The 25,913-nt window shown below is 46.2% G+C and overlaps 1 protein-coding gene across 4 annotated transcripts in view; it reads right to left on the reverse strand.

Moving 5' to 3' along the window:
- The window catches only part of LOC145346851 (protein spire homolog 1-like), a 232,187-nt gene that overhangs the window by 43,093 nt on the left and 163,181 nt on the right, over positions 1–25,913 (reverse strand). For 2 of the 4 annotated variants that reach the window (XM_080194682.1, XM_080194680.1), the window contains exons 9-11: positions 21,359–21,400; positions 14,101–14,264; positions 4,100–4,190 (exon numbers count right to left, since the gene is read on the reverse strand). In XM_080194682.1, coding sequence (XP_080050808.1) covers positions 4,100–4,190; positions 14,101–14,264; positions 21,359–21,400 — 297 coding nt within the window. The remainder of the gene's footprint in view (positions 1–4,099; positions 4,191–14,100; positions 14,265–21,358; positions 21,401–25,913) is intronic. The other 2 variants (XM_080194683.1, XM_080194681.1) reach the window with 1 other exon arrangement.

Raw genomic sequence — 25,913 nt, forward strand, 5'->3', positions numbered from 1 at the left:
CCAGGCAGGCACGAAGAGAACATGCAAACTCCACACAGTGACCCAAGGATGGAATCGAATCCGGGTCCATGGCGCTGTGAAGCAGCAGTGCTAGCCACTGTGCTACCGTGCCAGGATTCAAGAATCTATCTACCTCTGTCTGAAAGATGTTCAAAGATTCTGTCCTAGCCATCAACTGAGGAAGAGAATTCCAAATGTCTCACAATCCTCAGAGAAAAAGAAACATGTCCCCATCTCAAAGCAGTAGGAATGGGCCTACAACCCCTCGAGCCTGCTCCACTATTCAACAAGATAATGGATGATCTCATTTCAATCTCAACTCCACATTCCTGTCTACCCCTTGCTTATCAAAAAGGCTAAAGGCTGAGGAATCTATTCCCTGATTTAAACATGCCTCAGACATGCCCATTTCCAGCTTTAACTGCGCCAGCAGGTTAGAACTTCAGATATGATAATAAAACTGCAAGCGTCATTATCATTGGCATTTTCAACTTTAACTGCTGTTGGACAGGTTTCCCAAGTATCAGGAATTCTGATTGTTTCATCGCATTCAGGGCCTTTTGATATCAGGAGGTGAGTTCATTTGACCCAGGTCAGGGATGAAGGGTTTACAAGGAAAGATTGGGCCTGTATCTACTGGAGTTCAGAAGAGGTGATCTTACTGAAGCATTTAAGAGGGCACTTGATGAGGTGGACGCCTGGAGGATGTTCCCTCTTGTGGAGGAGACGAGAACTAAGGAAAGTGGTTTGAAAATAACAGGTCTGCCATTTTGAAAAGGAGACGAGGAGAACTTTTCTCCCTTAGAAGGTTGTTAGTCTGTGGAAGTGATGTATTTAAATAACAAGTAACTGAGTCAAAGGGGGTATGCTTACCAAAAAGATTCAAAGTGTCAAATGAGTGCACGAATGGGAGAGAATCGCATCTATTTTCTCAGTGATCGTATGCCATTTAGTGCAAAAAAAGAGGCAAAGTGTGATTCACGCCAGTAGGGGGAGTGGATGGAGTCTATTCTCCCTGGAAAATTGGCAGCCCACAACTAGAGGGCACCCACTGCACATACATCAATCTCTCAGTGTTGTGTGTACAAGTGTACACAGAACAGAAAGAGATCTGTCACTGTCCTTACCCCTGGATATCGGCAGCCTCCCCCCAACCCTGGACGTCACCCTCTGTCCCAATTGCTGTCCTCCTCAGTTGATCGTTGATCTGACATCCCTACTCCAGCTGATCACCATTTCAAAATCCCCACCATCACCCCCACCAAATCGCTGCCCTGATTGCCTCTCTGCCATGGCCGATCCCTTGTAGAGTGTGCAGCTCCCCTCTGCCCACCTCCCCTTAGGCCCTGCCCCTTGTCATTGCCTGGTGCCTAATGGGCCGTGCCAGGGTGTCCAGTGAGCAGTGCCAGACTGGCAATGACAAGCACTGTCAGGATCCAAAGCTGGCAGGTTGGCACTGCCCAAGGGACACTGCCACTGGCCACCCAAGGAGGCCTCAATGGCCTCTGGTCCCACTGGTGAGGCCATCACAGCAGGTCCCTGTTGCTGGGCATCCTAGGTAATCCTCGCCGGTGAGGCTCCCTACTGGAGAATCTGTTAAGGCAAGCGAGCCCGGACACTTGCGTCAGCTTCACTGTACCGACTGTATTGCTAGAGATGAGAAACTGGGTGTGAAGCCAGCTTCTAACCTCTCGTGTGATCTTACTGGCTCACTGTGCCAGCTGACAAGTCATTAAGATTGCCCCCAAAGAAACAGGAGTCTGGAGAAATGGGGAGTGGAACACACTGAATCTATAATGTGATGCTCAGTTGATCCAATTAACTTGAAGTTTGTTGGGCGGCACGGTAGCATAATGTCAGCATTGGTGCTTCACAGCTCCAGGGTCCTGGGTTCGATTCCCGGCTCGGGTCACTGTCTGTGTGGAGTTTGCACATTCTCCTCATGTCTGCGTGGGTTTCCTCCCACAGTCCAAAGATGTGCAGGTTAGGTTGATTGGCCATGGTAAGAAATTGCCCCTTAGTGTCCAGGGATGTGTAGGTTAGAGGGATTAGTGGGTATAATATGTAGGGATATGGGGGTAGGGCCTGGGTGGGATTGTGTTCGGTGCAGACTCGATGGGCCGAAGGGCCTCTTTCTGCACTGTAGGGTTCTATGATCTATGGTTTGCAGTAATCAAAGTTTAAGTGATCTTTAACTCCTGAGTTCTGACTATTTTGATTCCAAACATGTAATTTGGTTAATGTGGTGCAGCTGTGCTATTGATAAAGGAAATGAACGGACAAAATCCCACAAGATAGTGTTCCATGAAATTAAATATCCAGTTAATGAGGCTACAGGTAGTGTTAAATCTGTAACTAAAGCACCAAATAGGCTGGTTATTTGGGGACTGAGAAGTCACCGGAGGTGAGTTAATAGCTTGAGGAAAAGAACTAGCAATATAAGGGGATCAAAATTTGAAGAGGCTAAGAGACAACTAGTCAATCACTGAGCTTTGGGAAAGGTGGGTTCAGCTCCCCCCCCCGCCCCTGGCTGATCACAGGGGGCAGTTAGCACCAAGCGGGGTGTAAGAAACGGTGCCCCGAGGTAATCGCTAACCAACTCAGGACTTGGTGATCAGCAGGGCAGAACTGATCACTCGCCTTGTTCTGACCCTCGGACAAGCCCACGCAAGCTTACACACACGGAGACGGGAGCGTCAGGCTTACTGAGTGTTAGATTTGTAGAGTGCGGAATGCACAATCAATAATTTGGCTGTCTTGAGTTGTTGATGCCTTACCCGAACAGAAGGGGTGGTAGTAACTTACAAAATGCATTTCTTTATTCAGTTGCAGTTGAATCCACACCATGGTCTCATTGAATGGCAGAGCAGGTTTGAAAGATCAAATGGCCTATCACTGCTTCTGTGTCCCATGCTCTTATTACTGATGCCTCCTGGATCTGGTGGCCAGCTGAGAAACCTCCACGATCAGCAATCCCAATCCACATCCACCCTGATCATTAACTATCCCCCACTCCACCAAAGCCTCTACTCCCAGCAGGGGGCCTCCGACCTGCCCCTCCAATACCACCAAGCCTCCAAACCACCTCTGCAACACCCCAGTTTCCTGGCATGGGCCTCCACTTTCTCCCTCAAGCCTCCAACTCCTCCATTCCACTTCATGGGGTCTCTAACCTCCCTCCCTGCCCTCCGAACGACCATCCCTCAGGCTCCTGACCATCTGCACTCTCTCCTGGATTAGTAGCCCACTCGTTTGCCCCTCTCCACCCCAATCCCTGATTGCAGGGTGTGCAGCTCCCCCTTGCCCACCTCCCCTTAGGCTCTGCCCCATCATGGTCCCGCCAACCCCCAGAAGCCCCATGCACTCATGGCTCCAACCCCTTCCCTTAGGCTCCGCCCTTTGGTGCTGCCCAGTGCCCAGTGGGCAGTGCCAGGGTGCCCAGTGGGCAGTGCCAGACTAGCAGTGACAGGATGCCAGGCTGGCATTATCAGGGTCCCAATCTGGCAGTACCAGGTTGGCACTGCCCAAGGGGCTTTTTTTCTTCTCCCCAGTTTAACCCCTGATTGTGCCCTGCCCGCATGCCTCAGTTGCAGGCTCACCCTCTGTTCCAAACTTTTCTCACCAGCTCCCTGCCTGATTGCAAGTCCAGTCTGTCAGTCTGGCTGCTCGTCAGGCAGGGAAAACAATTGGTATCATCTCAGACACATTACAGAGTTAAAACTCCACAGGATGTGAGAGAGAGTCCTGAATTCAGAGTTCCCTGTGGCTTTCTGAGCAACCTGTTGGTCAGACTATGACAAATCAGCCCAGTATAGCTATGTGAGCTTGCTATCATGTAATTGTCTACCGGGATTCTAGGGATGGGATTTTCCAGCCATTCAGCAGGATCTTCCGTTCCCGCCATGGGGACTCCGCGCTGTGGGTTCCCCAGAGGTGGAGGGTGCGAACAACGGGGAACCCCGGTGACAGTGGCGGGGCTGGAACATCCCATCGCTGGCCCATGGCAAACCGTCTCTGCCACTGTAGCAACACACACCACGGGAAAGGGAAATCTGGGCCCAGCGTGTCAGAGTGTATGAACAGATCCCACCGTGCTTACTCTTTTTGCCACTCGGAGTCTCCGGGGAGCTGTCTTCCACCTTAAACGTTGATCCGCTGGAACTGCTCCTCAGCATCTTAATCCTGTCCTCCTGTCAAACAGATCAAACATCATGAGACCAAAGGAAGGAACAAAGGAGGAACCTTTCTGCTGGGGGATCCCCATACAGTGCGGTACACTTTATTTTCAATCAGCTATAGTATGTGTGTGAATCAGGACAATTGATTCACAGATTGTACCCTGTGTCAAGTTGTTCACAGGGAGACTTCTGATTAGATTTGATTTATTATTGCCACGTGTATTAGTATATAGTGGAAAGTATTACAAAGGACAAAGAACAGTACAGCACAGCAACAGGCCCTTCAGCCTTCCAAGCCTGCCTCGATCACGTTTGCCTACCTAGACCGACCGTCTGTATCCCTCTATTCCCCATCTGTTCATCTGCCTATCAAGATAAGTCTTAAATGTGGCTAACCTAACTGCCTCAACCACCTCACTTGGCAGTGCATTCCAAGCCCCCCTCCCACCCTCTGTAAAAAACTTACCCCACACATCTCCACTGAACATTTCCCCCCTTAGTTTGAACTTGTGCCCCCTTCTAATTGTCATTTCTGCCCTGGGAAAAAGCTTCCAACTGTTCACTCTATCCAAACCTCTCATAATTTTATAAACTTCTATCAGGTCGCCCCTCAACCTCCATCCTTCCAGGGTGAACAATTCCAGTTTGTTCAATCTCTCCTCATAGCTTATACCCTCCAAACCAGGCAACATCCTGGGTAAACATTTTCTGTCCTCCTTCCAAAGCCTCCATGTCCTTCTGGTAGTGTGGGGAGCAGAATTGGACACAGTATTCCAAATGTACTGCTTCTAGCACGCTACACAGACAAAGCATACCATACATAGAGGAAGAGGGAGTGTAGAATGTAATGTTACAGTCATAGCTAGGATGTAGGAGATCAACTTAATGCGAGGTAGGGCCATTCAAAAGTCTGATGGCAGCAGGGGAGAAGCTCTTCTTGAGTCGGTTGATACGTGATCTCAGACTTTTTATCTATTGCCTGATGGAAGAAGGTGGAAGAGAGAATGTCCAGGGTGTGCAGACTCCTTAATTATGCTGGCTGCTTTTCCGAGGCAGGGGGAAGTGTAGACAGAGTCAATAGCTGGGAGGTTGGTTTGAGTGATGGACTGGGCTTCATTCTCAACCCTTCGTAGTTTCTTGAGGTCTTGGGCAGAGCAGGAGCCCATACCAAGCTGTGATACAAACCAGAAAGAATGCTTTCTATGGTGCATCTGTAAAAGATACTGACAGTTGTAGTGGACATACCAAATTTCCTTAGTCTTCTGAGAAGGTAGAGGTGTTGTTAGGCTTCGCTAACTATAGTGTCAGCATGAGGGAGACCAGGACAGGTTGTTGGTGACCTGGACACTTAGTAACTTTGAAGCTCTCGACCCTTTCTACTTCGTCCCCATTGATGTAGACAGGGACATGTCCTCTGCTATGCTTCCTGAAGTTGATGACTATCCCTTCGTTTTGTTAACACTGAGGGAGAGATTATTGCCTTCCTGGTAACTAGTGTCTTCTTCACAAAAGCAACTGTCCAGGATGATAGAATCATTACAGTGCAGATGAAGGCCATTCTGCTCATCTTATTCGTGCTGGTTCCCCTAAGGAGCGATGCACACCCTCTGCCCGCCCTCCCCCACATTCCGGCACACAGCTCCCTTTTCAGCTATTTAGAAATGCAGGAACAAATACCGCACGAGGCCATTCTGCCCAATGTTTCTGTGTCAGCTTAAAAACGAGCAAACTGGCCACGCTGGGCAAACTGCTCGCAAGGAGTTCCTGGTAGCAATAGTCATCATTTTCCAGCACTCAGTCCAGAGCCCTGCAGAGCCTCACTCACCGAGGTTGCCCATTACTGATCTAAACCATCAAGCTGCGTATTCAATATCCTTGGAACAGAAAGAATTTGCACTGATTGGGAACCACCTCACCGGAAAAGCATTGCCCACTCCATTTAGCAGGAGATAGCTAACTCTTTTTTAGAAGTTTATTTATGTCACAAGTACACTGACATTAACACTGCTACGAAATTACAGTGGAAGTCCCCTAGTCACTGCACTCCAGTGCCTGTTCGGGTACACTGAGGGAGAATATTGCATGACCAATGCTTCCAACCAGCACATCTTGTGGACAGTTGGAGGAAACCAGAGCACCTGGAGGAAACCCACACAGACATGGGGAGAATGTGCAAACTCCACACAGGCGGTGACCCAAGTCGGGAATCGAACCTGGGTCCCTGGCGCTGTGAGGCGTCAGTGCTAACCACTGTGCCACGATGGAGAAATCTCCCCCTATCCCAAATCTCTCTGATCCCAAATCACTACTTCGATTTTAGCCTCTTGTACATTACTGAGAAGGAGGTTGAAGGGCTGAGTCCCGTTTTACAGAGACCAACACAAACTTGCATTTGTATAGCACCCATAACACAGTCAAATGGCCCAAGGCACTTCACAGGAGCATTATCCAATTGATATGTATGAAACTTTGACTGTGGTGGGCAGACTGGATGATGTTTTCTCTGGCTGTAGATATCCAGACCAAGGGCTTACAGTTTCAGGATACAGGGTAGGCAAATTAGTACTGAGAGGGACCTACTTCTGCTCCTAATCCGTACCTTTGCTCATAAAAAGGGGAATTTATGTTTTATTAATTCACAGTTTGGACACCAGGTGGCACATTCTACTAGAAGAAAACAAATTTTGTTCGTAATTGTTCAAAATCTGGTCTACAGCAGAAATCAAATAAACACATCAGAACATCAGCTTCAACAGGCACAAAGGCAGGTTAATACTTTGGATAAAAACTCTTTGTCGGGAAGAGCACAGACAAGTAGGATTAGTTTTGAGTTCCTCAATTACAAAGACCCAGAACGGAATAGACGCAATGGGCCGAAAGATCTTCACTTGTTCAGGAGACGCCTTTCAGGAATAGAGACCGGGAGGGAAAAGACTCGACATGAGTGGGGGGCATGAGCTGAAGGTCAAAGGTCGTGTATATTGAATGGATTCACTAGCCTGTGAATTGAAGTATTTTTAAGACTGAGAGAGGAGAAAAAGTGCACAATTATATAAAACCATCGTGGCAGTAAGTGAATTGGAGAGCCAAAAGAGATTGTGGTCCAAAGACAAGCAGGTTAGGTGAACTAACCATGATAAATTGCCCCTTAGTATCCCAAGATGTTAGGTTAGATGGGTTGGCCATGCTAAATTGCCCCTTAGTGTCCCAAGGCGTGTAGGTTAGGTGGATTGACCATGGTAAATTGCCCCTTAGTGTCCCAAGATGTGTAGGTTAGGTGGATTGGCCATGGTAAATTGTCCCTTAGTGTCCCAAGATGTGTACGTTAGGGGGATTGGCCATGCTAAATTGCCCCTTAGTGTCCCAAGATGTGTACGTTAGGTGGATTGACCATGGTAAATTGTCCCTTAGTGTCCCAAGGCGTGTAGGTTAGGTGGATTGACCATGGTAAATTGTCCCTTAGTGTCCCAAGATGTGTAGGTTAGGTGGATTGACCATGATAAATTAGTGTCCCAAAAAGGGCAAAAACTGGGGAATTGACACTGGCAGAAGAAAGTAAGAAGCAAGAAAAGTAAGAATCTAAAATAGTAAAAGTCAATGTTCAGACCTGAACGCTGCAACATGTCAAAGATGAGATTCTTCATGTCTACTTGTTCCATTTTTATATCATCCTAAAATGCAAAGCCCAATCTATTCCTGTTGGCGTCACCTTTGTGCCTTTTCCCCCAGCCCCTTTTGTTTATGCTTATCTTTATTCGATTTGCACCAGTTTTTAAGTACAGGGACATGTTAATAAGATCCTTGGGAACATTCAGCGGGAAGCTGTAGACAGTGCAAATTGCTGGTTACACTTTTAGTTGTTATTTCTAGACTCCTGGATTTGCTGCTCACTGCTTCAGGCTCATGTCACCGGGAGGTTTAACTCTTCTCTGCCCCATCCGCAGTGAAGGCTTCCTGCCTTCATACCCTGGTACAGCATGGAGCAGGGGGAAACATTGGAATTTCATGGAGTATCCATGCAGGATGCAACTACCAGACAATAATCTGCACCATCGCACCTTCAGCTGCCAGAATATACAGGTGGCACAGGTCAGATAGAATCCCTACAGTGCAGGAGGCCATTCAGCCCATCAAGCCTGCACCAACAACAATTCCATTCAAGCCCGAGCCCCATAACTCCATATATTTACCCTGCTAATCCCCCTGACACTAAGGTGTAATTTATTGTGGCATCAATCCATCTAACCCGCACATCTTGGCACTGTGGGAGGCAATTGGAACACCTGGAGGAAACCCACACAGACACGGGGAGAACATGCAAACTCCACACTGTCAGTGACCCAAGACCGGAATCGAACCCGGGTTCCTGGCGCTGTGAGGCAGCAGCGCTAACCACTGTGCCGCCCTGTTTGAGAACTTGTCTGATGTATAGGTAAGATAATGTGCTTCACCAAACAGCTCATGGAGAAGCTCTGTCCGTCACTGCTCGAGGCCCTGCAGCCTCCTTCTGCTGCCTCTGTATCGAATTGTTGACAAAGGATGAAATGTTTGACCAGCTGAGCGATCAGAACATCTTGTCAGGGATCGGATTAAACTCCCCTTGTTGGGAAAGCGGTCAATTGGAGCTGCTTCATTGTTGTGATCTGTGATCGGACAGTGATCTGTCAGCCTCTGAACTCTGTTCTTGATCGATTCTCTCCTGCAGGCACCATCAGTCTGTGCCCAGTTGGATCTTCCTGCAGCGGCCAGCTCAGCGGTTACAGATTCTATCTGCTATCTACTCAGGGATACATTCCACAGGCTCTGGGGGTAACTCTATAGAACTGACACTCCTCTCGTTCCTTTTGAAGGATGGATTTTTCTCCTTGCCCTGATATAGCATCTGGTGGAAGACCCAGCAAACGTGTCAATATACTCATTCATAAACTTCTGCAAATAATCTCTTCAAAAATGATCTTTAATTACCTTCTCTATTCTACCAGAAATTTCCTTAAAGCTGCTCCAAGATCTGCTGCTGCAATGGTATCAGAAAAGTCCAATCTTATGTTGCTCGGAGATGACTCCTGACCTTCTGATCTTCTTCTTAGGGAGAGATCAAGGATTGTAACTATATTTTTAACATTCTGAAATGGACCATTTTAAGGAATTGGGGTGTTCTTCCAGTATGTCTTGTCTTGTCAGCTTGGATCTGTAATATCCCTCTTGTAGGGACTCTGATTGGACCAATTTGGTTTTTGATTGGATACAATTAAACCTACACTTGCAATAAGGACACAAGATCAGGTGGTGCAACTTTGGCAGCTCAGCACTGCAGAGCACTCAGGACAAGGCAGCCCCGTTTGATTGGCACCACATCCACAAACATCCACTCCCTCCATCACCGACGTTCAGTAGCAGCAGTGTGTGCCACCTACAGGATACACTGCAGCAATTCACCAGAGACCCTAAGACGGCACCTTCCAAACTCACAACCACTTCCACCTAGAAGGACAAGGGTAGCAGGTACATAAGAATACCACCACCTGCAAATTCCCCTCGAAGCCACTCACCATCCTGACTTGGAAATATATCGTCGTTCCTTCACAGTCGCTAAGTCAAAATCTTGGAACTTCCTCCCTAATGGCATTGTGGGTCAACCCACAGCATGTGGGCTGCAGCTTAGAGTCTTTGAGTCACAGAGGTTTACAGCATGGAAACAGGCCCTTCAGCCCAACTTGTCCATGCCGCCCTTTTTAAAACCTGTAAGCTAACCCCAATTGCCCCCATTTGGCTCATATCCCTCTATACCCATGTAACTATCTAAATGCTTTTTAAAAGATAAAATTGCACCCTCCTCTACTACTACCTCTAGCAGCTTGTTCCAGACACTCACCACCCTCTGTGTGAAATAACTGCCCCTCGGGACACTTTTGTATCACTCACCTTAAACCTATGTCCTCTTGTTTTAAACTCCCTATCTTTGGGAAAAGATATTGACTATCTAGCTGATCTGTGCCCTTCATTATTTTATAGAGCTCTATAAGATCACCCCCTCAGCCTCCTACGCTCCAGAGAAAAAAGTCCCAGTCTATCCAGCCTCTCCTTATAACTCAATCCTGCAAGTCCCGGTAGCATCCTAATACATCTTTTCTGCACTCTTTCTAGTTTAATAATATCCTTTCTATAATAAGGTGACCAGAACTATACACAGTATTCCAAGTGTGGCCTTACTAATGTCTTGTACATCTTCAGCAAGACATTTCAACTCCTGTATTCAATGTTCTGACTGATGAAACCAAGCATGCTGAATGCCTTCTTCATCATTCTGTCCACCTGTGACTCCACTTTCAAGGAGCTATGAACACGTACCCCTAGGTCTCTTTGTTCTGTAGCTCTTCCTAACACCCTACCATTAACTGAGTAAGTCATGCCCTGGTTCAGTCTACCAAAATGCATTACCTTGCATTTGTCTAAATTAAACTCCATCTGCCATTCGTCAGCCCACTGGCCCAATTGATCAAGATGTTGTTGCACTTGGAGATAACTTTCTTCGCTGTCCATTATGCCACCAATCTTGGTGTCATCTGCAAACTTACTAACCATGCCTCTTATATTCTCATCCAAATCATTAATATAAATGACAAATAACTGTGGACCGAACACTGATCCCTGAGGCACACCGCTGGTCACAGGCTTCCAGTTTACAATCACCCTCCAGCTTCTGTCAAGAAGTCAATTTTGTATCCATTTAGATACCTCACCCTGGGTCCTGAGATTTAACTTTATGCAGCAATCTAACATGCGGCACCTTGTCAAAGGCCTTCCTAAAGTCCATGTAGACAACATCAACTTCTCTGCCCTCATCTACTTTCTTGGTCACCCCTTCAAAAAACTCAATCAAATTTGTGAGACACGCTTTTCCACTCACAAAGCCATGGTGACTGTCCCTAATCAGTCCTTGCATCTCTAAATGCCTGTAGATCCTGTCTCTCAAAATACCTTCCAACAACTTACCCACCACAGATGTGAGGCTCACTGACCTGTAGTTCCCAAGCTTTTCCCTGCAGCCCTTTTTTAAACAAAGGCACAACATTTGCCACTCTCCAATCTTCAGACACCTCACCCGTGATTCAAATGTCTCTGTTAGGGCACCCGCAATTTCCTCTCTAGCCTCCCACAATGTCCTGGGATACACTTCATCAGGTACTGGAGATTTATCTACCTTGATGCGATTTTAGACTTCCAGCACCACCTTCTCTGTAATTCATACACTCTTTAAGACATCACTATTTATTTCCCCAAGTTCCCTAACATCCATGCTCTTCTCAACAGTAAATACTGATGAGAAATATTCATTTAGGATCTCACCCATCTCTTATGGATCCACACATAGATCACCTTGTTGATCCTTAAGAGACTCTACTCTCTCCCTTGTCACTCTTTTGCCTTTATGTATTTGTAGAAGCTCTTTGGATTCTCCTTTGCCTTATCTGCCAAAACAATCTCATGTCCCCCTTTTGACCTCCTTTGTTCTAAGACACTAATTTGAGCTCAGTTACAGTATTGTGTACAGTTCAGGGTGCCACACTATAGGAAGGATGTGAATACATTGGAGGCAGTGAGAAGGAGTTTACAAGAATGGTTTCACGGATGAGGGATCTCAGTTACAAGAATAGATTGCAGAAATTCCAGGAGCCACTTTACTGAGAGATTTACTGCTCACTGGAGGACAGAACGGTTTAAAATAAGTAAAGGATTTGGAAAGTCACAGGGAAAATTATTCCAGCAGATTTCTGTATTGATTACAAGGTAGCATCAGCTCAGGACTGGCACTAAATCGATTAAACACATGTTATTAAAAGATGCACCCCTGACCACGAGTCACTGACAATGCTAATTAAATCACTGTGCTTGCTTAGGATTTGGCAATTAGTTTAAAGTAAAACAACTTACATCTATATGGCACCTTTAATGGAACATTAGCAAACAAAATGTGGTGTTGAGCCACTAATGGAGACATTGGGACAGATGAGGTCAGTCTTGAGGAGCATCATCACGCAGCAGAGAGAGGCAGGGAGGGAATTCTAGAGCTTAACATCTAGAGGACCCTGCTACGAATGATAAAGCAAAAGAGAAGCACCAAACAGGGATCCCACAATAAGACATAGAAGTAGATTTTGGCTATTTAACCCATTGAGTCCACTCTGCCATTCAATATGTGGAAGTTAGGTTAGAACAATTGTGAAAACTAAAGTTCCATGATTGTCAAAAAAAAATTCTGTCAAGTAATGGAATATTCTTCTTAGCCAAATACGCCTTTCAGTCAGGCTGTCAGTAAGGCCAACACTGATGTATGCAGGATAATCGAGAATATCTAAAACCTTGTTCTATAAACATTGCATTCCACATTAGGACAGCAGGATGGAAACAAAGAACAAGTTACCATGGCTATTACCAAATAGTAAGATATGTGGATGTATTATGCAAATGAAAGGTTAGTTTTCTATTGGGTAAGAAAGGGCAAAAGGCTATGCTATAATTGGTGGGTATGTATGTCAATGAAAGATGTGAAAAAGTCTCTTGTTCCTGATTTGCTGTAATTAACTATAACTGCTGAGCTGTTTCTCTGTAACCTCAGACTGCTCCGGCCATTCCGTGTTGGCGTAGAGAGTTCCCCTTGTACACAAGTAATTAAAGAGCTTGCATTGGCTGCATGGTCCCAGCGCTGTTTGTGTAAGGAGTCGACTGAGTGCCGAGACTGTGGTTACCCAAGAGAACTCTATCAAATGAGATCATGACTGATCTGATAGGATAATCCTCAACTCCAATTTCCCGCCTTATCCCGTGATTTCCTGATTAAAAATCTGTTTATCTCAGCCTTGAGTCAAGCTGATGAGATGGGTGATAAATATTATTGCAAAGGCATTAGATGAGATTGTCTAACCCAACTCGCCGGCAGGGTCTTCCAGTCCTGCCGAAGGTGACCCCTCTCCCTTCTCCCCGCAGCGGACTCCCTGTTGGCGGAGCGGGCAAGCCATACAAAAGACCAGAGACCCCAGCAGGACCACAAGCCCCTGGTGGCCAACAATGAGCCACCTCTGCTGCTGGAAGACATGCTGCGGGGGTGGGGGGAATTACTCTCAATAAAAAACACCAATTTAACACTCCAAAAATTAATAGATTGAGATCCTGAGCAGACCTGTGACTGAATTTACACTTTCATAACAATGAATCTGGCTGCAATTGCCACAGAACCCAGGTGTTGGAACTTGCTCCCATTTCTAGAGGCTCTGAATATACATTAGCTTTACCTAGAATTCTGAAAAGAGATACCACACTATCTAATACACATTGGTCAGACATCGTTGTATTTAACTGACATTGAACTTACAACGCAGAAACCAGGATTCATGCTCCACACAAGTGACCTCCCACTCTTTATCTAACCTGTCAATGCATTTATCTATTCTTTTTTCTCCTTTATGTACTCATCTGACTTTCCCTTAAATAAACAATGGACTATTTTAAAGTTTATAAAGTTTATTTACTTATTAGCCACAAGTAGCACTGCAATGAAGTTACTGTGAAACTCTCCTAGTCGCCACACTCCGGCGCCTGTTCGGGTCAATGCACCCTAACCAGAATGAAACTGGAGCACCTGGAGGAAACCCACGCAGACATGGGGAGAACGTGCACAGACAATGGCCCAAGCCGGGGATCGAACCCGGGTCCCCGGTGCTGTGAGGCAGCAAGGCTAACCACTGTGCTGCCCCTGTGACAAGATGTCATTACAGGAAAGAAACACCCACATGCACTCACGCCTGCACATTGCAAATACAGATAGACACAAATATCCACACATGCAACCACACGCACACATTCACCATGAAATAGAAGAACAACAGGGAATGAGCACTGGAATCACCGGCACATTTTCCTTTACCTCGGAGTCAGAGCTGTCTATTTCTGCCAGAGTCGGAGCTTTCAGCAGTTTTCTTCTCTGCACCTGCAAGGTGTGGGCATCACTTTCCGTCGTTTGAGAGACAACTGCGCCGTTGGCCAGAGCTGCTGGTGAGGTCTTTCGGCTCCTCTCTGGAGTCGTCACATCTGTCAACACAGGAGAAGTGAATCTAAAGGTCTATTCCAGCGCACTATTTCTACACTGCGTGCCTCCTGCTGCATGCAGAGCACCAATACCAAGGTTAGAGTTGCCACCTGTCTGGTTTTGGAAGCAGGCACCGTGCTTTCTGAATAAGGTTATTGTAAAACATCTAAGAAGTACAAATCCATCACCAAAAGTGCACCTTTCCCATTGCTCAAACCTTATGATACACTAAAGTTACCTCAGCGTTCAGTAAGATTCCTGCAGAAGCAAACGGCAGACTCCAGCCGCAGGTTGTCCCTTCCTTTGCGACGTATAAACCTGGCAAATGTGGCAACTCTAATCACAAACAAGCCACTTCCCTCCATATCAACTTCATTGCTTGAAGTCTATTGTTAAATTTTTTTCCTTTGTTGAAAACTTAAAAAAAAACCCACCTACAAATGGCATCTCTGTTCACAACACGTCTACAGAAGGATCTAGATAGGCTGGGCGAATGGGCCAGGAACTGGCAAATGGAATTTAATGTTGGCAAGTGTGAAGTTGTCCACTTTGGTAGGAATAATGGTAGGAAGGACTATTACTTACGTGGCGAAAAACTGCAGCAGGCGACGGTGCAGAGGGACCTCGGGGTCCTTGTGCATGAGTCGCAAAAACCCAGCCTGCAGGTGCAGCAGGTGGTCAGGAAGGCTAATGGGATGCTGGCCTTCATAGCGAGGGGGATTGAATATAAAAGTAGGGAGGTCTTGCTGCGGCTGTATAGGGCATTGGTGAGGCCGCAGCTGGAGTACTGTGTGCAGTTTTGGTCGCCGCACTTACGCAAGGATATTTTGGCCTTGGAGGGAGTGCAGAGGAGGTTTACAAGGCTGATGCCGGAGTTGAGGGGGTTGAGCTATGAGGAGAGGCTGAATAAACTAGGCTTGTACTCGTTAGAGTTTAGAAGAATGAGGGGAGATCTCATTGAGACGTATAAGATGATGAATGGGATGGATAGGATAGAGGTGGAGAGGCTCTTCCCGCTCAGGAAGGACAGTAGGACTAGGGGGCACAGCCTCAAGATAAAGGGGGGGCGGTTTAGAACGGAGTTGAGGAGGAACTTCTTCACTCAAAGGGTGGTGAATCTCTGGAATTCTCTGCCCGTTGAAGTGGTGGAGGCTGCCTCGCTAAATATTTTTAAGACGCGGGTTGATGGGTTTTTGATAAGAGAGGGGATTAAGGGTTATGGGGAGAGGGCGGGAAAGTGGAACTGAGCCACAACAGATCAGCCATGATCTTATTGAATGGTGGGGCAGGCTCGAAGGGCTAAATGGCCTACTCCTGCTCCTATTTCTTATGTTCTTATGTTCTTAACACCATCACAGCCATGGCTCAGGCAGACACACTGCCCAGAGTTTTCCCACCCCGATTCCGGGGCAGGTGTGCTTGCGGAACGAAATTCTCTGTTGGCCTCGGGCGGAGGCTTTACAAGCCTCACCCGAGCGCGGTCGTAGAATACCAGCCACTAACTCTCCCACCACAGAATCACAGCATTGTTATGGTGCAGGAAGAGACCAATTGGTCCATTGTGTCTGCACTAGCTCACCTAGATCCATTTCCCGCCATCTCACTGTAACCCTGCTCATTCTTCCTTTTCAGGTAACAGCCTTCTGACTGCTTCTAGATAAAAGCAAATTACTGCGGATGCTGGAATCAGCTTTGACAAAGGGTTATCTGGACTCGAAATGTTAGCTCTTTTCTCCCCTTACAGATGCTGCCAGACCTGCTGAGATTTTCTGGCATTTTTTCTTTTGGTCTCTGATTGCTTTTATTGACCCTGCCTCCACCACACTTTCAGGCAATGCATTCCAAACCCGAACCATTCTCTGCATGAAAAAATATTTCCTCACATCACTTTTGCTTCTTTTGTCAATGACTAAATCTGCACCCTATCGGTCTCAATTCTTTTCAGGAGTTGAACAGTTTCCCCCTATCCATTCTGTTCAGATGCCTCACGACTTTGGGCACCTCCATCAAATCTCCTCTTAACCCTCTTTTCTCTAAGGAAAATAGTCCCAACTTCTCCGATCCATCTTCATAACTGAAGTTCCTCACTCTTGGAACCATTCTCGTGAATATTTCCTGCACTCTCTCCAGTGTCTGCACATTTTCCTAAAGTGCAGTCCCCAGAACTGAAGCCAAGGCTAGGTTAGTGAATTATACAAGTTCAACATAGCCTCTTTGCTCTCGTTCATCATAATCCCCAGGTGGAACAGGCTCGCGTGGATGACCTGCTCCTGTTCTTATGTCCCTGATAGCAACATTCTTTTTTGGGTTGAAACACCCCAGTGATACAAAGCTAAGAACAACCTAATGAAATAATGGCACTGAACACTGACCCATGTGCCAGGGACTGCTAATTTCTTTCTTAACACTCTCCTTCCACGTTAAGTCTCCAATTCAATGAGACAATTAGCAGAAATGGTGAGCTGCTTAATGCTACGACAGAAGCAAGGTCAGAGGTTTGTCGACCTCATAACATTATTAGTAATAATGGGACATTTGGAGCGTCAAAGTGCAATCCATCAGTCAGCATAGCTTTACAAAAGGTAAATAATGTTTGACTAATTTTCTGGACTTCTTTGAAGATATGACAAGCAAAGTAGATAATGTGGGTCCTGTAGATGTAGTGTATCTGGACTTCCAGAAGGCAATTGATAAGGTGCTGCACAAGATAAGATCTCACGAGGTTGGGGGTAATTTACTAGCTCAGATAGAAGGTTAGCTAATCTAGAGAAAGTAGAGAGTGAGGTAAATGGATCTTTCTCTGTTTGGCGAGATGTAACTACTGGGGTGCCACAGGGTTCAATCCTCAGACCCCAACTATTTACAATCTATATTAATGACTTAGATGCAGGGATAGAATGTATTATAGCTAAATTTGCAGATTACACTCTAATAGCTGGGAAAGCAAGTTGCAATGAGGAAATAAACAATTTACAAATAATATGATAGATTAAGTGAGTGGGTCAAAATTTGGCAGATGGAAGTTCACCTTGGAAAGCATAAGGTTATCTATTTTGGTCTGAGGAATAAAAAAGGTAACTTACTAATTAAATGGAGAGAAACTTCAAAATGCTTTGGTGCAGAGGGATCTGGGTGTCCTTGTGCATGAATCGCTGGAAGTTAATATGCAGGTGCACCGGGTAATAAGGAAGACAAATGGAATTTTGGCATTCATTGCAAATGGAATAGAGTATAAAAATAGGGAGGTGCTGTTACAACTGTACAGGGCAGTGGTGAGACGTGCATCTGGAGCAGTTTTGGTCCCCTTACTTGAGGAAGGGCATAAATGCATCAGAGGTGGTTCAGAGAAGGTTTATCAGATTGATTTCAGAGATTAAGAACTTGTCTTATGAAGGGAGATTGAGCAGTTAGGCCGATACTCGCTGGAGTTTAGAAGAATAAGAGGAGATTCTCATAACAAGAGCAGAATAAGAGGAGACCTCTCAGATTTAGGACTAAGTTGCGGAGGAACTCCTTCACACAAAAGATTGTGATTCTATGGAACTTCCTGCCCAGTGAAGCAGTTGAGGTTACCTCATTGAATGTTTTTAAGGATAGATACATTTTTGAACAGTAAAGGAATTAAGGGTTATGGTGAGCGGGCGGGTAAGTGGAACTGGGTCCACCAGAAGATCAGCCATGATCTTAATGAATGGTGGAGCCAGATGGCCTACTCCTGCTCCTAGTTCTTATAGTGTTATATTCTTATCTATTTGAAATAAGATGCTAAAGGGGATTGACCAGATAGACGTACAGTGGGCGTTTTCCGTTGTTGGATATTCCAGAATGCATAGTTTTGGGCTGAGGGGTGGAAGATTTAAAACAGAAATGAGGAGGATTCATCTGTGGAATTCTCTAATACAGAGAGCAGCAAACGCCAGAACACCAAACAAAATGAAAGAGAAGGTGGATAGGTTTTTAATTAGCAGAGCGGGGAAGCATTGTAGTGATTGGGCAGGAAGGTGGAGTTGAGGCCGAGATGAGATCAGCCATGACGGAACAGGCTGGAGGGGCTGAACTGCCTGCTCCTGGTCCTCATTCTCATGTTCTTGATACAGGGCAATAATGACGAAGATTGCAGTGAAGATGCAATGTTTTCTTATCAAGGCATGGGGGCTTAGAGGGAAGAATTGGACAAAAATCTGTGAAAGTTATTTTTAATGCAATGTGTATAACTAAATTCTGAGCAGCTTCAACTGTACGAGTCCAGACATTCCTCAGCAGAACCCCTTCCAAAATTCCCCAAGGCTTTAATGGATAAATGCAATGCCTGATTAAGCCACGCAGAGCGGCAAGTAGCCAGATTACACCCTCGATTGGTATAGGGGCATCACAAATGGTTTCAGCACCTTGGGATTTGGGGGCATGTGGGTGGGTAAGGTATCAGTTAGGATTCCAACTGGGGCTTTCCAGTCGCGCTTGCCCCAAAGCCAGAAAATCCTTCCTGAGGTCAACGAGCATGGTCCGTGTCCCGCCTGCTACAGTTCGGATGGAGGGCAGGATGGGAAAATTTGCCCCTGATCTCTATCCAGTTATTTCCAAAGGAAGGAGTGTGTAAGGTAGGTCTTGACTCTGGGCAGTAGGGTAAAACAGGTGAGCTTACATCCGGTTTGACATCTGAAACTACAAGCCATGAGAGAGATGAAGCAGGCCGCTGACTTGTTATCACTTGTTTATCACTGTCGTACAAAGTATACTCTCTAATCATATGTGTTAGGACAAAACACAAAGAACAAAGAAAATTACAGCACAGGAGCAGGCCCTTCGGCCCTCCAGGCCTGCACCGACCATGCTGCCCCTTTGAACTAAAACCCTCTACCCTTCCAGGGACCGTATCTCTCCATTCCCATCCTATTCATGTATTTGTCCGGCTGCCCCTTAAAAGTCACTATCACATCGGCTTCCACCACCTCCCCCGGCAGCGATTCCTCTGCACCACCCTCTGTATTAAAAATCTGCCTCGTACATCTCCGTTAAGTCTTGCCTCTCAAACATTAAACCTATGCCTCTTAATAATTGACTCTTCCAGTCTGGAAAAAGCTTCTGACTATCCACTCTGTCCACGACCTTCATAATCTCGTAGATTTCTATCAGATTCGCCCCTCAACCTCCGGCGTTCCAGACAGAACAAACCGAGCTTTCCAACCTCCCCTCAAAGCTAATGCCCTCCGTACCAGGCCACATCCTGGTAAATCTTTTCTGTACCCTCTCCAAAGCCTCCACATCCTTCTGGCAGTGTGGCGAGTAGTTCTGTATTAGTAGTTATACACTAACTCAGGCCACCAGCCCAGCTGTTCCTCTAATCTATGAATGCTGGAAATCTGAAGTAAAAACAGAAAATGTTGGAAAGTTCAACAGGTCTGGCAGTTACCTGTGGAGAGAGAAACAGAGTCAATGTTTCGACTCCATGTGACTCTCGAGTTATACCGACTTGAAACATTGGCTGGAATTTTCTGACCTTTCACACCCCGTTGCTGCTGTAAGCGAGGACATAGCATTTGGCGCTGAGCTAAATCTCCGCTCACTGCAGCTGGACCTGAGAATCCCGTTGGAAAATTCCAGCCATTAACTCTGTTTCTCACTCCAAAGACGCTGCTGAGTTTTTCCAGCATTTTCTGTTTATAATTCCTGTAACGTTCTATGTTTTTACAGATCTCCTTTATACAATAAAGCAATAAAATAAGAAAGGATATGCTCAGGTCACACATATCATTGATAACTTCACAGGACTGGCCCAGTATTTTATTTTTGCTTAAATTAATTAGAGCCATAGAGGTTTACTGCATGGAAACAGGGTCTTCAGCCCAACATGTCCATGCCGCCCAGATTTTACCTGTAAGCTAATCCCAACAGCCCGCATTTGGCCCATATCCCTCTATACCCATCGTACCCATGAAACTGTCTAAATGCTTTTTAAAAGACAAAATTGTACCCGCCTCTACTGCTACCTCTGGCAGCTTGTTCCAGACACTCACCACCCTCAGTGAAAAAACTACAGCTTTGGATGCTTTTGTATCTCCCCTCCTCACCTTAAATCTATTAATTCTATTCTATTTGCATAATTACAGCACTTACAAAGATGAGGGAGGCCTACAGGCCCAACTTAGCCCAGTATCCAAAAAGTTCCTTCAGTCACCTCATGAGGGAGAAATGGAAAACTAAAGAACAAAAAGCCAATTCTTGATTTCACTCTTCCCTATCCAAGCAAAGCCAGAGAGATTTCCTTCCTGCCCCGCACATAAACATCTGGAGTTCCCTGAGGATCTATCCTTGGGCTCTCCCCTATTCCTCACCTGCATGTTGACACTTAGCAATAGCCGATTCCAGATATAAGCTGTCGCTTAACTCAATGTCTCCACGGCCTCCGGTAGCTGGTACTCTGGGCTTCTTCAACCCACCTGCCAAACCCACAACATCTACCGCTTGGGATGAGAATATGGGAACACACCACCACCTGCAAGTCACTCACCACTCCATCTTGGAAATATCCTTCATTGTTACTGAGTCAAAATCCTGAAATGCTCTGGGTGGGATTTTCCGGCCATGCCCATCCCAATATCGGAAAATCCTACCCGAGATCAACGGACCTTTGCATGGTCCATGTCCCGCCTGCTACAATTCCCGTGGTGAGTAGGACAGGACGGTTCTGCCCTCTATCTGTGGGTGTACCACACAGGTTCTAATGGTTCGAGCAGCGCGGCACCACCTTGTAGAAGGACATCCAGGAATGGGCAATAAATGTAGGCCTCGCCAGTGGCGCTCACATCCCGTGAATGAATAAGGAAAAAGCCCCACATCGAACCAAGGTCGCTCGCTTTTTGACTTGAATTCGACTCATGACATGCTTCATTGGCTGAAAGCACCGTCACCACACACACACACACTGAAGTCACAAAAGCCCCTGCGCCAAGCACAAACCACAAAGGCAACAGCAGCAGGAAATGAATCCACGGAGCTAAGAATGGTTAAAAGTTTAGATGGATGAAGTGTAAGATGCAGAAGCGAAAGCGAGGCATGACAATAACCACCACATGTCAGGTACTGGAGCTACGTTTACCTGACAAGTCAAAACTGCAAGACAGGCTAAGTGGCCTCATTACTGTAAGAAAAACAATTGGATGATTAGGGAAAAAAAAAACAGAAAGTAAATCATACAGGATTAGAAATTCATCTCATCATCAAAACTTTATACTTCCAACTTTTGCAGAGAATTGATAAAGTCAGAATTGGTGAAGAATGCAGGACCTGACTCCAATTTTCCATGTGTTTTACTCCTTTCAAATAACTTCTGGAAAGGACAGACTATTCAACTCAGCCAAAGACAATGATATATACCGGAGAACAAAGACTTACTGTTCAAATGTGATGTGCTTTGGTTCATGGGAGTACCAACTGAAACTGGGTCCAGAACGGTACTAAAGCAAACCTTGTTACAGAAACCAGGAGGAGGAGTAGGCCATTCGGCCCTTCGAGCCTGCTCCCCCATTCATTTTGATCATAGCTGATCATCAAATTCAACATCCTGATCCTCCCTTCCCCCCACGTCCCTTGATCCCTTTAGCCCCAAGAGCTATATCTGATTTCTTCTTGAAATCAGGCAATGTTTTGGCCTCAACTACATTCTGTGGTCGTGAATTCCACAAATTATGGTGATGCTTTTCTCAACTATTTCTATTTCTCTGCTGAAGATACTGGTGTGTAACAGGAATGAGATTTTGCAGCATCAGGGAACACTTCAGTGCTTCTGCCCAATAACCATTCTTTCTGTGCCAGCTCTGCGTAATGCTGGCAGTTTATTTGGAAATAGCGTTAGAGTGGAGCCCGATTTTGCCCTTTGCCAACTGGCGAACACGAAGGCTGGGATTTTACAAACCCCTTGGTGGAAGCTGGAAGGTTGGTAAAATAGCACAGGAAGGGGGTCAGGAGTGGGGTTGCCCAACATCATTCCGCCACCATGCTACTTCACCACTGGCAGGGAAGTTAACTCGGAGCCCCAGTCAGCTCACTGAACGGCCAATTAAGGACCTTCTGCTGCCTCTGGGGCATTTGGTAGCCTCCCAGTGGATTTCCAGGGTGTGCCTCCCTCCAGCAATGGCGCACCAAACTCCCTTCTCCTCCATACTCACGCCCGTTGCATCCCCTCCCCCCCCCGAAATTGCCAGGGCCTTGGCATCACTCAAATCCCATTTCCCTTCTTTGAGAATGCCCAGCCATTGAGGCACATTCCCCCTGCAGCTGCAGCCTCAGCAATGGCCACCACCAGTGATGGTGAAGCTGACTAAACTGGCAACTTATGGACCGCTATCTCTTAACTGGATCACAGCCCCATCAACAGCCCACTTCATTGGCAGAAAGATGCCTGGCTGGGTCCTGCCACGCTAAGTTCAGCCTCTGTGGTCCCAGATTCTACAAGGGTAACTACTCAGCCAGGTCCAAGTTTTGCGTCTCCATGGGTAGATGTTCAATTTCCTGAGCGCAGACCAAGAAATAACTCTGGGACCTTCTTGATCATCATAAGGGTTAGGTATCACAGTCAATGGTACAGTTACCATTTATCTTCTCAGTTGTTAACATCATTCAATACAATTCACGCTTCCTTTAACAGATTTTAGGATTCTTGACCACTTGCTGATTAGATATAGAACTGGTGGCCAGGATAAAATGAAATTTAACAGGTTACCAAGAGAGGTGTTCCAACGTTCTGCAACTTTCCAACTCATAAATAAATGCTGTCATTGAGGTAAAGTTGCCCATGATATTCCAATTCAGAGGAAATTTTCACATCCCTCTAAGGCCTCACCCCTCCAGCCCACAAAAATGCAGGCACGGTGGCACAGTGGTTAGCACTGCTGCCTCATTGCACCAGGGACCGGGTTCGGTTCCCGTCTCGGGTCACTGTCTGTGTGGAGTTTGCACTGTAAGAAGTCTGACAACACCAGGTTTAAGTCCAACCGATTTATTTAACAGTAAACTCACAAGATTTCGGGGTTTGCCCCTTCGTCAGGTGAATGGTGAGTTCTGAACTAGTTCAGAGTGTCAGAACTCTCCATTCACCTGACAAAGAGGCAAACCCCGAAAGCTTGTGAGTTTACTGTTAAATAAATCGGTTGGACTTAAACCTGGTGCTGTCAGACTTCTTACTGTGTTTACCCCAGTCCAACGCCGGCATCTCCACATTATGTGGAGTTTGCACATTCTCCTCGTGTCTGCGCAGGTTTCCTCCGGGTGCTCCGGTTTCCTCCCACAGCCCAAAGACATGGGGGTTAGATGGATTGGCCATACTAAATTGCCCATTAGTATCAAATGGACGAGCACAGTAAATGCATGGGGTTACGGGGGAGAGGACATGGGTGGGATTGAGGTCGGTGCAGATTTGATGGGCCAAATGGCCTCCTTCTGCACTGTAGGATTCTATGAACTCTCTCAGCTCCTTCAGTTCTGGCCTCCTGCCCGTCCCCGATTCAAATTCCTCCACAACTGACCATCGTGGTTTCAGCTGCCCGGGTCCTAATCACTGAAATTCCTTCCTTAATCATTGCCAGATCTCTCTCCTCCTTAAAGTCGCTCCTCTTTGACCAAGCTTTTGGACATCTCTCCTAATTACTCTGTACAGCTCCGTGAAAAAGCTCCCAGCCACACAACAGCACCCGCAAGCTCTTATTTTCTTAACGCAAATAGATGCAGCGCCCTCCTCTCCCCCCCCCCCCCACCACAAAATACCTCATCTATCGTTTCTACTTAGAACCGTATCACCATCAATCTTTCTCCTCCTCCATCAGAACTCATTTCTGCTCTGGTTGGAACCATGTCTCTGTTGATGTAACCTGTGTTTCCATTTCAAAGGTTACCACTGGTGAATAAATGGTCTTTAATATTCTGAAAGGGTGAATCTTTTATAATTTGTGATGTTCACTTCTCCTATTCCAAAAGGCCCCTCAAAGTGAGTGACTATCAAGCACACACTCATTCACACTAATCCTCCTGAGAAAGCAGACTAAAACACCAACAGGAAGCACTGTTACACACAGCTCAGCTGGAAGCATTCTCAATTTTGATTCCACTCAGCCTCTCTAAGCCAGAACTTCAGTGCAGGAGTGTGGGAGGAATGCATGTTTGAAGGCACCATCTGTTGGATAAGAGATGAGAGCGAAAGCCAGTCAGCCAATTCAGATGAATGTTAGAGAGCTCCTGCCACAGTTCGAAGAACCGAGGGGTATTTTCCAGCTTCTGAGCCTCGCGCTACTCCCTGGAAGGACACGGCAGCAGACTCACGGGAACACCTCCAGGTTCCCCTTAAAGCCGCAAACCATTCCGACTTGGCCAATTGCCCCTGTTTCATTGTTAAAATGTGAGCCTGCACCAGCGATCACCATTGTGAGAGCCCACCCATTGCAATGGTTCCAGAGGGTGGATCACCATCACCCTCTCAAGGACAATCAGGGAATGGGCAATAAATGCTGCCCTCTCACCAGCGCTTTCACAAGTGAACAAAATATTCTTTTTTAACAAAAAAAACCCCCCTCTGTTGGAAACAGATTGACTGGCCATTCAGTTCTTTGCTGCTTATGGGCAGATTGCCCGCAGCTGCTGCCAACATAACATTGAACGCCTGTCAAAACTAATTCCCTGGTGGTGATAGTTGGAACATTTTGAGGATGTGATAAGGTGCTATTTAAATGCAAGCTGCTTCCACATCAGTGTTGCCATGGATACAGCTCACTCTCATACAATCCTTGGGATCTAGAAACTTGCACACTGTTCAGACACCTTTAATAACACAGCTCTGGAAAAGGCTTCAAGAGGCGAGATAGCTTCATTCTGAACTGCATGCACTAATTCTTTAAAATCATCCTTTGAAATGTTACACATATTTCTAAAAGACAGGAGGGTGGCACGGTGGCACACTGGTTGGCACTGCAGCCGCACAGCACCAGGGACCTGATTTGATTCCCAGCTTGGGTCACTGTCTATGTGAAGTCTGCACATTCTCCCCGTGTCTGCGTGGGTTTCCTCTGGGTGCTCAGGTTTCCTCCCACAGTCTGAAAGTTGTGCTGGTTAGGTGCACTGGCCATACCAAATTCCCCCTCAGTGTACCCGAACAGGCACCGGACTGTGGCGACTAGGGGATTTTCACAGTAACTTCACTGCAGTGTTAATGTAAGCCTACCTGTGACAATAATAAATAAACTTTAAACTTTAATAATCAGTCAATTGGAGGCATTTTCCAAACTGTACCTGTCACCCCCATCCACAACCATTTTTAGCTTCTTATGATCATGGATTATCTCTTTTAAAACTTTGATTAATTAGAAGGTATAAAATAACTTTGGGCCCCTACACTCATTTGTAAATGGAAACATTTAAATTTAGGTTTATTTATTAGTGTCACAAGTAGGCTTACATTAATACTGCAATGAATTTACTGTGAAAATCCCCCAGTCGCCACATTCCGGCACCTGTTCGGGTACACTGAGAGAGAATTTAACACGGCCAATGCACCCAACCAGCACATCTTTTGGACTGTGGGAGGAAACCCATGCAGACATGGGGAGAATGTGCAGACTCTGCACAGAGAGAGGAATCGAGTCTGGGTCTCTGGCGCTGTGAGGCAA

This window comes from Carcharhinus amblyrhynchos, chromosome 8 (assembly GCF_965287045.1).
Source record: "Carcharhinus amblyrhynchos chromosome 8, sCarAmb.v2.hapA, whole genome shotgun sequence".
Taxonomy (NCBI): Eukaryota; Metazoa; Chordata; class Chondrichthyes; order Carcharhiniformes; family Carcharhinidae; genus Carcharhinus; species Carcharhinus amblyrhynchos.